Below are 14,159 nucleotides of genomic sequence, written 5' to 3'. Positions count from 1 at the left end.
CTCCATCTTTCTCCAGCTGAGCGGGTTCTGGCTAGCGGCTCTGTGCAGTTGCCACGTTTCACATTGCTGGAGTCAGGTAGTCTTCTGATCAGCCCTTCTCACCTGTCTGACGCTGGATCATACACCTGCATGGCCAGCAACTCCCGCGGGATCGACGAGGCATCAGCTGATCTGGTGGTGTGGGGTAAGTGCATGGCTAGTCTTGTGTAACTAGACTTTTTGACCACTTGCTTAGAAAGGAAGAGACCATCTGATCAGATTAAAGGGACCGACCGCAGTTTGATTTCTGTGTGACATTTACACCATGTCCTAACCATGGGCAATGTGACACGTTTTAAGGCATAGCCACAATTTTCCAGGCACAAACAAGCAATTTGTTTGTTCACACTGAATATACAATACACTGAGGACACTTCCACATCCAGTTTCCAGTATGTTTCCTTCATGTTTTCATTCACTAAAAACTAAAAATAGTTCAGATGGCTGAAAGAACGCATCCATTACGTGTTTTTGCTCAGCTGAATGGCAGAGTGCTTCTCCTCTTCAGAGTTGTAACTTTACTCGACATCTTTTAAAAGTGGCCCAAGATATGTGCCAAGCGGTCAAAAATGTCTTTCTGTGCATGTTTAAGTAGAAAAACATTTTAATCCAGACAGGCACATGAAGGTGTCCTGTGTAAATCCATTTAGGATGAATCTCCCATGATAGGCCCCATCTCTCTTCACTTCAACTGTGTGACTGACTGAACCAGTGGGCAGGGCCAAGCGAACAATGACGGAAAAATAGGCATGCATATGCAGATGTATTTAGTTCTTGTGATGTCACAAGTTCCACGAAGTCCAAACTAGCCATTTTTGCAGCTTGGTTTTTGCCCTTTTTCTGTTAAGGATACTAAAATCCTTTCAGTTCTGAAATTTACAGTATGTTTTTATAGTATCAAGACTTCTTATGTTAAAAGATCAAGGAAAATTTTATTTCTCATATCATGACCCCTTTAAAACTTTGAATTGTGTTTATATGTATGTCTGTTTGTAAAGTAATCAGTAAAGTCAGTAACTGGATTAAAATTTTTGAGGAATAAATAGTCATTTGTTGTACATTTTTGAGTAGGGTTGCAGAAAATGGAGTAAAAATGCGATGTGCAATACAATAATCCTATGATGTCATCGGAGTGCGCAGAACATCAGAACCCCGACCGCATAAATACATCTAAAAAAGGACCATGATTCCCAGATATTACAAACATAGTTGTCTTTTGTTCCAAATGTTATATACACTGTATATAAAATGTAGAGTTATTAACATTTAACTATGCAGCATATACTAAAATTCAACTTCATTTATTATTTTAGGGGCCAAGCACCGAAGGTCCTTTTAAAATGATTATTATTATTCTGGCTGGGAGTCAATGGCAACCCTATGAACCGAACATAGGAAAATGATTTAATTTGGCACACTAGAGGTGGTCATGAATAGCCCCCATACAAAATTGGGGTCTCTTGGACATACTCTAAAGCACCACCCCTATGTCAAAAATGCACTTTTCTTTAGTACATATATTGTGAACCATTTGTTCTAGAAATGCAATTCTGCATCTGATTACACTCCTCCTCATAAATCCAATGAACCCCATACATTTAAACACCACCCATTACAGTGGCCACCATTTTGAATTCTGTCATTTATAATTATTTTGCTACTCTTGACTTTGACATTTTTTCTGATTTGCCCAAACAGTGGCTCAAAATAATATTCAAACCAAGCTGCACAGATTGAATTTTACAGAATTTAGATTTTCAGATGATTCCAAAGGACCCATTAAAACTTTGCCCATTACAGTGGCCGCCATCTTGGATTGTCATCTTTTAATTTCCTGATTTGCACACAAAATGGCTCAAAATAATCTTTGAGGATTTGAGGCTGTATCTCTGCAATGCTGTGTCCTATTGAGACGAAACTTGGTATGCCTCATGTGGGCCATGGTCTGAGGGAACATGCAGAGTTTTGCAACCGCACTACCTATAGGTCATTATATGGGTCAATATATATTTTAAATACATTGTCAGATTTCCAATAATATTGGTAAGCATCATGGACATCATGTCCTGATGATACTTGAACAGTTTGGAGGCAGCGCCACCTATAGCTCAAAAGATAACCCACACTTGTGTACTGACACTAACCTAAAGTCTCTTTGCCACTTAATGAGTATGTCAACTGAGTGGCTCAGTGTGTTAAAGCACTGATTTATAAAGTCATGGGTTCGATCCCCAGGTGGATCAGTGTTACAGTTTCTGTATATTGTACTGGATTTTAGCAAAAATACCAAACCAAATCAATTGTACATACAGTGCATAGTGAATAAGACATTTACTTATTGCACACGTGAAGCGCTTTTACTTTGGGCTGCATCCGAAAACCATTATTATAATTAGACAAGACAGTTCAAAGTTACAGGGAACTTTTGAGGAGAGAGAGGGAGAATGAAACAGTCAAGCACTTTAACATTATGAGCTCAATCGTGTCTGCCGTGGCTCTGATATGATATGCTGTGTTGCACACAGTCTATTATTATAGTAACACGATGGCACGTAACAAGAAAGCGAACCATGGCTAGTCGTTTACATGTCTCAATCCCTTCACATGCAAGCAGGTGATTCTCGGCACCCTCAACAAACAAATCGGTCAGGGAAGATTTATTGGCCTCTGCAATATATCGGTCGACCACTTGTCCTATATAAACAAAACTTGGTATGCTTCATCCGCACCATGATTTGAGGGCACATGCAGAGTTTCGCAACAGCGCCGCCTCAAAATTGCTATTTTTTCCTGTAACTTTTGAACTTTATGTCCTAAAATCTTGGGGGTCTGTGGATTCTGTGGATCATGAGGATTTCAACAATACCAATTTTCACCATATCAGCTATGTTGTCTCTCACGCCATATTTAATTGTATAAAACAGTGATATGTCTTTTTAAATAGATTGTCGGATTTCAAAGAAAATTGCTATGCATCATTGACATCATGACCTGGTGATACTTTTGCAGTTTCAAGACAGCACCACCTATAGTTCAAAAGATAACCTACACTTGCATGCTTACTCTAACCTCAGGAAGCCTCTTTGCCACTCAGTGGGCTTGTCAACTGAGTGGCTCAGTGTGATAACATACTGGTTTATAGTTTAAGGGTTAAAGGTTTGATTCCCAATTGGACCAGTGTTAGAGTTGGTATTTTATTGTACTGTGTCTTTATGTTGCGCTTACTGAACAGTTGCTGCACTTTTCATCAATCACATTTTTATTTTGATCTTTGATGAAAAGTCACATGAACTTGACATATATAATGGTGACTGCTGTGCTTGTCTGTAAAAAAAATGTCTTTGCTTAGTTTGTTCCTTTTGGTGGCTGTTAGCTCAGTGGCTGAGTGGAGAAGTGATTAGAGCCATTAAATGTCACACAGGAAGATCCTGGTTTGATCCTGCCCTGGGGCTAGATGCAGTGTGTGTGTGTGTGTGTGTGTGTGTGTGTGTGTGTGTGTGTGTGTGTGTGTGTGTGTGTGTGTGTGTGTGTGTGTGTGTGTGTGTGTGTGTGTGTGTGTGTGTGTGTGTGTGTGTGTGTGTGTGTGTGTGTGTGTGTGTGTGTGTGTGTGTGTGTGTGTGTGTGTGTGTGTGTGCCATATGCATTCAGTGTGTTCTTTGTGTTGATCAGTGATTTCCATATTCTTGCTTTGCTGCTTGCAATATTTTATTTTTGTAAAAAGCATATGGATAAAACGTTAATTTCACCATATTGGGGGATATACTAAAATAATCTGTGTTGAAATATATTAAATTGTATTTTCACACTTTAATTCATGTTCTTATTAATTTAAAAATGTGATCATTCAAAGTGTGAATTTTATTTAGAACATTTTGTCCTGAAGCGCTTGCCGTTGTCTCATCTCATTATTATGTACACACACTGCAGAGTGAAAGCACAGGACAGCGCTGTAGGTTACAGCTACATATGAACAAATTGTGACACACTCCATCATTTGAGTGTGTGGTTTTTTTGAGAAACACAATTTAATCTCAACTTTCAAATTATGTGAGATTATCTCGAAATTCAAACAATAAATGTTGTAGTCATGCTCTTTTATGGTGCATGTGAAGGTAGCTGGCCATTCAAACAATGGGGCTCTGACATGAATGAACATTTACATGTACATATATGCATTTGGCAGACGCTTTTATCCAAAGCGATTTACAGTACATTTATTACAGGGACAATCCCCTCGGTGCAACCTGGAGTTAAGTGCCTTGCTCAAGGACACAATGGTGGTGGCTGTGGGGTTCAAACCAGCAACCTTCTGATTAACAGTTATGTGCTTTAGCCCACTATGCCACCACCACTCTAACATCTGAGGTTATGTTGAAAGATACAGTACAACTTACTAAAATGTGTCTTCTCTCATGTAATCGCCCAGTCTGTTAATGTTGAAATTCCAATGGGGAAAATGCATAGGGAATATCTCGAGCCCCGGAGCAGCACTCACGGGATCAGCGTCTATGTACCCTGAATGCACACACACACCAAGTGACAATCGAGCATCCACTCTATTCTCTGCTATCATTCCGTTATCAGAAGCCCTTGCGATATGCATTTTGCGATATGTATATTTGCAATATTTTAATACATTTATAAATGACGCAGCCCTATTTTTGAGTAACTTACCCAACGCTGATCACAAGATATTTTATGTTGAATGTACAGGTATGTGGAGAGGCCCATGATTTTTGGCCCATGAGATTTCAGAGTGGGTGGGGCTACTCAGTACAGATGATCTAACCCCGCCCTGACCCTTATCCTGTCAGGAACAACCTAAGGCACCTGTCTCCCATCACAACATTTTTGCTGATCGTGTTCCACTATTCATAATGAAAGCCTGTTTTCCTTTACCTGTCTCTAGAGCGTTCACTCACATCTGCATGTTTTGATCAGATAATATGACGTTAAGCATATTCAATTGACAAAAAAAACATTTGGCTCCCTAGTGCCAATACTTTGCGGAGTCGCGATGACCGCCTGTTGACAGTGCCTCACAATGACATGAAGCGTGATATCATTAACTCCTTTAAGTTGTTATGACAACTGCACAAGCTGAGCCTGAATACATTTTTACTCAATTACACTTAAAATTGTTGTTGTTCTCCATCTGGATCACTAGTTTCGGTAGTTTTGCAACCAACATTGTTTCTTATGAGACCGGAACCAGAAAACAGTCCAGTGGCAATCAGAATGATCATGGCAGCACACATTGGTTTTCTCTGAGATACCAAGCAATCCAGCTGGTTCGGACAAAAACTTCCATTTACATGGAAGAGATGGCATTTTTTAAATTGCGGCTTTTATCAAATATACAGTTCGAGGGCATCCTGCTTACTTGCTACAAGCAAAACTCTGAATATCTTTCAATGGTTTAATGTTGCAAACTTTGTCAACTTTTTCTCTGAAGCTTCCTCCATGGAAGCTTTATCAGTCCCAACAGACTGATAAAACCTGTGCACACTGACTGCCAGAAAATGCATTAAGCCAATCAGATTAGAGCTTGCGATATGTTTGTTTGCATTATGCATGTGACAAACCGTGAACAGTATGTGTACTTGTTGTCTGAGGCTGAAATTGTCTGAAAATACTGATTTGTCTGTGTCCAGCTCGAACTCGAATCACTATTCCACCTCAGGACCAGAGTGTGATCAAAGGCACCAAAGCAGCCATGACCTGTGGGGTGACCCATGACCCTAGTGTTACAGTCAGGTAAGACTTCTGCCCTCCTCTCCTTGTCTTTAATTTTAAAATAATAATAATTTTAATTTTTTAAATAGCTCTGTCTACATTGTTTTTCTGTACTGGTTTTCTGAACCCCTATTTTATCTCCACCACTTTTTAAAACAAAGTGACGACCATGTCTCCGTCTTTTATTTTCCTATCACTCCCTGCCTGGTCTCACTCTCTTTCTTTGATCAACACTAGCTCATTTCTTCACTTCCTGCCCTGTGTGTTTATTACATTTATTCTCATAAGACTTGATTTAACTGTCACCTGCAGTGCTACTGTTATTCATTTGATCAGGGATAACAGATGAATATGTAAACAGAGCAATAATTTAGACGGAGACTTTAATTAAACACAAGACAGACAAGATTAAGTAGGGAAACGTTGTTGCTGCAATTAGGAAGTGTGGGTGTGTATGTGCATGTGCATACGTGTTTATTGTGTGTGTCTATTCATTAAGTAAATAGCTTTGCCATGTATTGTTGCTATTAACCCTTCATAACCAAGAATAAGTAAATAGACCTTTGTTATTTGCAGGCATGTCTGGGAGAAAGGAGGATCTGTTATTGACGTAAAGTCAAGTCCCCGTTTGCGTTTAGACTCCAATGGGACACTGCATATCTCCCAGACCTGGTCGGGGGACATAGGGACCTACACCTGTAAGGTCACATCAGTGGGGGGCAATGATTCTCGCAGTGCTCATCTGAGAGTCAGGTACATGACAATTAGCCAAATGTGTCTGTGGCCTAACTATTAAGAGCAATCTAATCGAACAGAGAGGAACACTTCATTGATCACTGCTAGCATCACTTCAGTCTCTCAAAACGGAGTACATAGACAAAACTTACTACCAGTTTAAGTAATTGCAGGCCTAACAGCAGTGCTTCTGCTCGTACTTGCACCCCACTCAGTCAATTCGGGATGGACTTCAAATACACTTAATCATTAATATTAAAGTGCAGTTAATATCCTTTAGTTTTAAACATTGCTTACCAAAAAATCTACTCAGTTTACTCAATTTATACTTGTATTACAACATGATTTTCCATAAAGCTGTTCTGAAATGATGTGTATTGTGAAAAGTGCTATACTTGACATTCTGAGTTGTTTGTACAAACTGTACAAGTTTGCAACTTGGCTGCATACAAAATAGTGCAAAAATAAGCAATATAGTGTAAAGTACAATAACAGTAGTGCAAATGGAGTTAAAAGAAATTTGAACAAATATACCATTTTAAAGTATAAACATTGTTTTAAAGAAATGTTTAAAAATATTGCGTACAATTGCATTATTGTAATAAAATGTAATTAAAAAGTGTAAATTACAGTTTTTGCAAGGCTTGTATTGTTATTCCTATTGATATACCTTTGATCTAAATCCCTAATCCTAAATATTAAACCACACAATCTGCTTGTGTTTCCATCTGAAAATGCACATCAAATTGTTATTTTATTTAAAATGTTTGCTCTCTCTCTCTCTTTCTGTAGGCAGTTGCCTCATGCTCCAGAGAACCTCATCGCCACCCTCAGCAGCTCTGAGAGAAGAACTATCAACCTGACCTGGGCTCAGGCCTTCGACGGGAACAGCCCACTCATACGCTACATCCTGGAGGTGTCCGAGAACAGTGAGTATGCTGACCTGTTGTAGTTTATGTAATTTATTGTATTTTACATCAGTCGATGTATTTTACATTAGTTGATACACAGGTTGCATTTTATTTCACTCTTTGTAATTTGTCACTTGTATTTTACATCACACTTATTTGAAACACTTACACATTCTTCATTATAACTTTTGTTTTTCTTCACATTTTAGAATAATAGTAAAGTCATCAAAACTATGGAATACAGTAAATTAAATATGGGAATTATGTTGTGACTAAACAAAATCCAAAATAAATAAAAACTGTTATATTTTAGCATCTTCAAAGTAGAATTTGCTCTTGACATTTTCTCAACCAACATCTTGAGGTATCACCCTGGGATGCTTTTTAAACAGTATTGAAGGAGTTCCCATCTATATGCTGGGCAGTTATTTTTATTACATTTTAGTTTTATAATGAAATACACTAATATGGTGGCACAATTATATATTTGTGTATAAAACTATTTTCAAACATTTAAGCAAACGCCTTCAGATCAAAAGTTTTTTCAGATAATGAGAAACATTTCAGTCAAGTGTTGACCGGTAGTGTAAGTTGTTGTATTTTACATCACTACTTCTATTTTACAATACTTATTTTTATTTTGCATCACTCGTGTTTTACTTGACTCGTATTTTACGTCACTTCTTGTATTTTACGTCACTTCTTGTATTTTACGGCGCTTCTTGTATTTTATGTCTTTGTATTTATGTCACTTCTTATATTTTACTTGTATTTTACGCCACTCCTTGTATTTTTCATCTTTGTATTTTACGTCACGTCTTGTATTTTTACGTCACGTCTTGTATTTTTACATCACTTCTTGTTTTTTTACATCACTTCTTGTTTTTTTACATCACTTCTTGTTTTTTACATCACTCGTTGTATGTTACATCTTTGTATTTTACATCACTTCTTGTATTTTACATCACTTCTTGTTTTTACATCACTTCTTGTTTTTACATCACTCGTTGTATGTTGCGTCTTTGTATTTTACATCACTTCTTGTATTTTACTTGTATTTTACTTCACTCGCATTTTACGTCACTACTTGTATTTTACTTTGCTCGCATTTTACGTCACTACTTGTATTTTACTTTGCTCGCATTTTACGTCACTACTTGTATTTTACTTAATTTTATGTATTTTACTTCACGCAAATTTTACGTCACTACTTGTATTGTACTTAATTTTTTGTATTGTATGTGACTTCTTGTATTTTACATCACTTCTTGTATTTTACATCACTCATTGTATGTTACGTCTTTGTATTTTACATCACTTCTTGTATTTTACTTATCTTGTATTTTACGTCTTTGTATTTTACATCACTTGTATTTTACGTCACTTGTATTTAACTTCCCTCTTATTTTGTCACTACTTGTATGTTACTTAATTTGTTGTATTTTACGTGACTTGTATTTTACTTCACTCTTATGTTACGTCACTACTTGTATTTTACTTCACACATATTTTACATCACTTCTTGTATTTTACTTCCCTCTTATTTTGTCACTACTTGTATGTTACTTAATTTGTTGTATTTTACGTGACTTGTATTTTACTTCACTCTTATGTTACGTCACTACTTGTATTTTACTTCACACATATTTTACATCACTTCTTGTATTTTACTTCACTCGCATTTTACGTCACTACTTGTATTTTACTTACATTTCTTGTATTTCTTATTTGTCACTACTTGTATTTTACTTATTTTACGTCACTACTTGTATTTTACTTCACACATATTTTACATCACTTCTTGTATTTTACTTCACTCGCATTTTACTTTATGTATTTTACTTCACTTGTATTTTAATTCACACAAATTTTACGTCACTACTTGTATTGTACTTAATTTTTTTTTTATTTTATGTGACTTGTATTTTACGTCACTACTTGTATTTTACTTAATTTGATGTATTTTACATCACTTGTATTTTACTTCACTCATATTTTACTTCACTACTTGTATTTTACTTAATTTGTTGTATTTTACGTCACTACTTGTATTTCATGTCTTTGTTCTATTTTATGTCACTCATATTTAACGTCACCCATTGTATTTTACTTCACTCGTATTTTACTTCTCATATTTTACTTCACTTGTATTTTAATTAGCTCGTATTTTACTTCACTACTTGTATTTTACTTAATTTGTTGTATTTTACGTCACTCCTTGTATTTCATGTCTTTGTTCTATTTTATGTCACTCATATGTAACGTCATCCATTGTATTTTACATCATTTGTCCTATTTTACATCACTCATATTTTACTTCACTCATTGAATTTTATGGCACTTGTTAAATTTCGGTCATTCAGATTGTATCACTACTTGTATTTTACTTAATTTGTTGTATTTTATGTCACTCCTTGTATTTCCTGTTTTTGTTATATTTTACATCACAAATGTTTTGTAACTTCTTGCATTTACATCATTTGTTATATTTTACATAACTTGTATTTACTTCACTCGTATTTTACGTCACTACTTATGTTTTATGACTCCTTGTATTTTATGACATTTGTTGTATTTTACATCATTTGTTGTATCTTATGTCACGTATTGTGTTTTACATCATTTGCTGTATTTTATGTTACTTGTTTGGCTTCAATTCAAGCATTGTATTTTATGTCCCCTCGTTGTATTTCACATCACTTGTGTTTTGTCACTCTTTGTATTTTGTATTTCATGTCATTCATTTTCTGTTGTGGAGCCCCCCTCACTCGTCTCTATGTGTGACAGACGCCCCGTGGATTGTGCTCCTGGCCAACATCGATCCAGAAGCCGCCAGCGTGATCGTTGGGGGCCTGATCCCAGCACGCTCTTACCAGTTCCGTCTATGTGCTGTCAATGATGTGGGGAAGGGCCAGTTCAGCAGGGAGACCACACGGTGAGTGAGTGAATCAGAAAGTGAGAAACCTTGTGTCACATTTTCTGTTATCGCAGTCTGGTTCTCTTTAAACATGAAGCTTAGAACATTCTGAGAGATTCAAAAAATGCATTGCTCAATGGCCTAAAAAACATTCCTGGAAGAAGTTCAGAATGAAATACCAGCTAACTACTTACTGAATACTGTACTGTACTGCATACTGCCTACTATTTGTTTTTAAATTAGTAAGTGAAACAGGCATTATTCCACTAAAAAGAGTATTATGCTAGATTTTGGTCGCTTGACTTCACTGTTGTCATTTGCATGGTTAATTCAGTGAGTGACTTCCAGTTATTATCAGAGATTTAGTATACTGTATAAAAATTTATATAAATTCAAGAGTGAAGGCCTAGGGACTATGTGCGTTCTTGTGGTGCCATCAGCCAACCAGTGTTGTCTTGACATCCATTTCCTGCGGCTCCAGAGGGATTAGTCACATGGCATTTACTGCTCAGATGATTGGCTCAAAAACTTCTGTGGCTCCTATGGCAGATTCCAAATCGCATATTTCGGATGGGTTTGTGCCAGCTGAGCAACTGCTATTGAGATTAATGGGAATGCTAACGGATAGCTTTTCTCCAGGTCTTGTAGACCTTTTTGGTGCAGACTTGTGAGAATCGCACTTAAGCACAGAAGATTGCCCACAAAGGCCTGGCAAAAGTGTGAAGGCTTTCATATTGCAGACCCGCAGTCTTCATGAGGAGTGAGCCAGTGCATTATTCAGCTTATTCTCTGCTTGCAGCCTGCAGTGCTGTAGAGAAATGGATCTGAGATTTTAGCTGCTTTTGTAAGACTGCTCCCCGCTCTGTCTACTACAGCATTACAAAGAGCGGCAAGTGACATATGTCTTCAAACGTGCTCTGATCCCATGGGATAGCCTCTGACGTCTGAGACACAAGCACACATGAAAGATCCTGACTCAAAGATTCCCCAAAAACTGAGAAAATGCCAAACAACATTTCTGCATGAATATGATGTATTTGCACATTTCATTTTCATAATCTCCTTGTGTCTAAGGGATCCCGCAATATGGAAAGCAGCCGTTCACAGATATTTGATCCTCATAATCTGATTGCACGGTTAGATTTATGCTAGAGTTTCTTCGGATAAGCCGGAGAGTGTAGTAAGTATTCAGTGATACAGTGGGAGGGAAACTGATTGAAAATGGAAAAGTCAAGCTCAAATCAATGTTTGAGGATGAAATCTGAAAGCGTGAGGAAAGTAAACATTCTCTGCCAGCCTGCAACATCCTGCACATGTACAGCTGTTGCAAATCAATAATCAGCCACCCAGGATACTAAAGTCCTATTCAGACTTAAAAGAAACAGACTGAGGAAATATAAAAATATATATAATTAAAAAAAACTGTGCTGCTGATGCAATGCCCCTTCTAAAGCTAAAATACCTGAGGGCGAAAATGAAAAGCAAATGTTTCTCCACTGAAAGACTGCACATGTTTTTGAATTTCAAACTTTTGTTTTGTTTTCCAGTAAAATATCTAAAATCCTTTGAACAAGATACATTGACTTGAAAAGCAAAATACATTTTTGACAAAATGACAAAGTTATTTTCAGCTTTATGTTTGATACAAAAAATATACTAAGAAAAATAAACTTGTTTTCCCTTCACTATTTTCCCTTCATTGCAAAAGATAATAATTTACTGAGTATTTACTGAGTCTTATTTTCCAGTAGAACTATAATCTAACTCTAAACAACCAACAACAAAAAAACAACAACAAAAAAATGTTGATAAGCAGAATTACATAATGTATTTAGTTGTGTTTTCAGATAAATCTAATAACATTTAAAAGGGTTTATGCTTAAAAGGTTTTATATTTATTTGTTTTTATTATTATTATTTATTTACTTTTTTCTTTGTATAAGCATAAACGCAACTGAATGTTGTTAGATTTCTTTGAAAACAAGACAAAATATTTTGACATTTTCTTTCTCAAATAAACATGTTCAAAGAATATCTTTGGAAGTGTAGGTATTTGATTAAAAACTTTTCTTATCCCATTGACAAATATATTTTTTTCTTTTAAGCATAAACCTCACAAATGTTTCAAACAAACAAACAAACAAATTTCAAATAGGTTAAGAAAAATCAACTTAATTTCTTATGCATGTATCTGTTTTAAGAATATTGTTTCTGGAATATAAAACGGACTCCTAATTTAGCATGTCCATTAGCTCATGTGAAAAAGCCCAATCCGTCCATTCCCACAGTCTCTGAGCACAAGCTAATACCAAACCTTTTCTCTCAACTAACAACTTCCACTTAGTTTTGCAACTTAAATACGCACAGATCAGAAGACATTCTCTCTTAGTTCTTTCAGACAGGGGGACCTGGAGAGGGGGCTAGGGGGGGTGCGGGGGGTTGACGATCCACGGCTCTTTGTTTGATCCTAAAACACTGCGATTTATCTCAGCCACAGAACTGCAGTTCTCACACAGGAGATATCAAGATGTGAACTCAAATAGATTAAGGATTCTGGATCTTTTTTTCACTCTGTGGCATTAGCCAATTTTTGCCGTGGCGTCTTTGATCATCTCCACGCTGAGACAGAGCACGTATCTCGAGGGCCAGTGTTCAGCTTCCAAATAAGACTGAGAATCAGGGTTGTAATCGTTATTCACTGCCAACTCATGCATTACAACGACATGCATGCATATAGATGTCGGTAATATTAATCTTCCAGTTATTAGGGCATGCAATATTTACAGTTAAAGAGAAATTATATTTTTTAGATTTTTGCCTCTTTATGCCACACATACTCTCACTGAGCACTTTATTAGGAACACTGCGGTTCAATTAAAGTGCCCGACGTGGTCTTCAGCTGTTGTTGCCCATCCGCTTCAAGGTTCGACACATTGTGCATTCTGAGATGCTGTTCTGCTCACTACAATTGTACAGAGTGGTTATCTGACTTACAGTAGCCTTTCTGTCAGCTCTTACCAGTCTTGCCATTCTCCGTTGTCCTCTCTCATCAACAAGGAATTTCCATCCGCAGAACTGCCGCTCACTGGATGTTTTTTGTTTTTGGCTCCATTCTGAGTAAATTCTAGAGACAGAAAATTGCAGGAGATCAGCAATTACAGAAATACTCAAACCAGACTTTCTGGCACCAATCATGCCATGGTTGAAATCACTGATATCACTTTTTTTCTCTATTCTGATGGTTGATGTGAACATTAACTGAAGCTGCTGACCCGTATCGAAATTATTTTATGTATTGCTCTGCTGCACCACACCACACCATTGGCTAATTAGATAATTGCATTAATAAGTAGGTGTACAGGACTTCCTAATAAAGTGATCAGTGAGGGTATTATTGCCTAATCAAATGCTCTCTAGAATGAGAATGTTCCTTTCCCAATTTCAGCGGTGACTGACTAGCAAATAGCAAATCATGATTCATAACAGTAATGTAACTAATGGTTATTGGCTATTTAAGGACAAGCCCTTCAGTATGTCCAAAAAAAACTGTACTTTCCAAACAGTTTCATTGGGGCTTCAATCTCATTTGCACTTTCTCTCCCCATTCTCCCTTTTTTAGAGTATCATTACCCGAGGAGCCCCCCAGTGCCCCTCCTCAGACAGTAATAGCCAGTGGCCGAACCAACCAGTCCATCATGATCCAGTGGCAGCCGCCCCCTGAGAGCCACCAAAATGGGCCCCTTCAAGGCTACATCATCAGGTGAGAGAACCCTGGGACTCTTTATTCTACACAATCCAGCAGCTCTCAGCAGAAATTCATG

The 14,159-nt window shown here is 37.0% G+C and overlaps 1 protein-coding gene across 1 annotated transcript in view; it reads left to right on the top strand.

Moving 5' to 3' along the window:
* The window catches only part of LOC127652825 (protein sidekick-2-like), a 225,093-nt gene that overhangs the window by 167,140 nt on the left and 43,794 nt on the right, over window positions 1-14,159 (top strand). The window contains exons 11-16 of the mRNA XM_052139227.1: window positions 17-184; window positions 5,694-5,796; window positions 6,352-6,528; window positions 7,303-7,439; window positions 10,209-10,356; window positions 13,958-14,098. Coding sequence (XP_051995187.1) covers window positions 17-184; window positions 5,694-5,796; window positions 6,352-6,528; window positions 7,303-7,439; window positions 10,209-10,356; window positions 13,958-14,098 — 874 coding nt within the window. The remainder of the gene's footprint in view (window positions 1-16; window positions 185-5,693; window positions 5,797-6,351; window positions 6,529-7,302; window positions 7,440-10,208; window positions 10,357-13,957; window positions 14,099-14,159) is intronic.

The sequence above is a fragment of the Xyrauchen texanus genome, chromosome 12 (genome assembly GCF_025860055.1).
Source record: "Xyrauchen texanus isolate HMW12.3.18 chromosome 12, RBS_HiC_50CHRs, whole genome shotgun sequence".
NCBI lineage: Eukaryota > Metazoa > Chordata > Actinopteri > Cypriniformes > Catostomidae > Xyrauchen > Xyrauchen texanus.
This window is presented reverse-complemented; position numbering and strand designations above follow the sequence as displayed.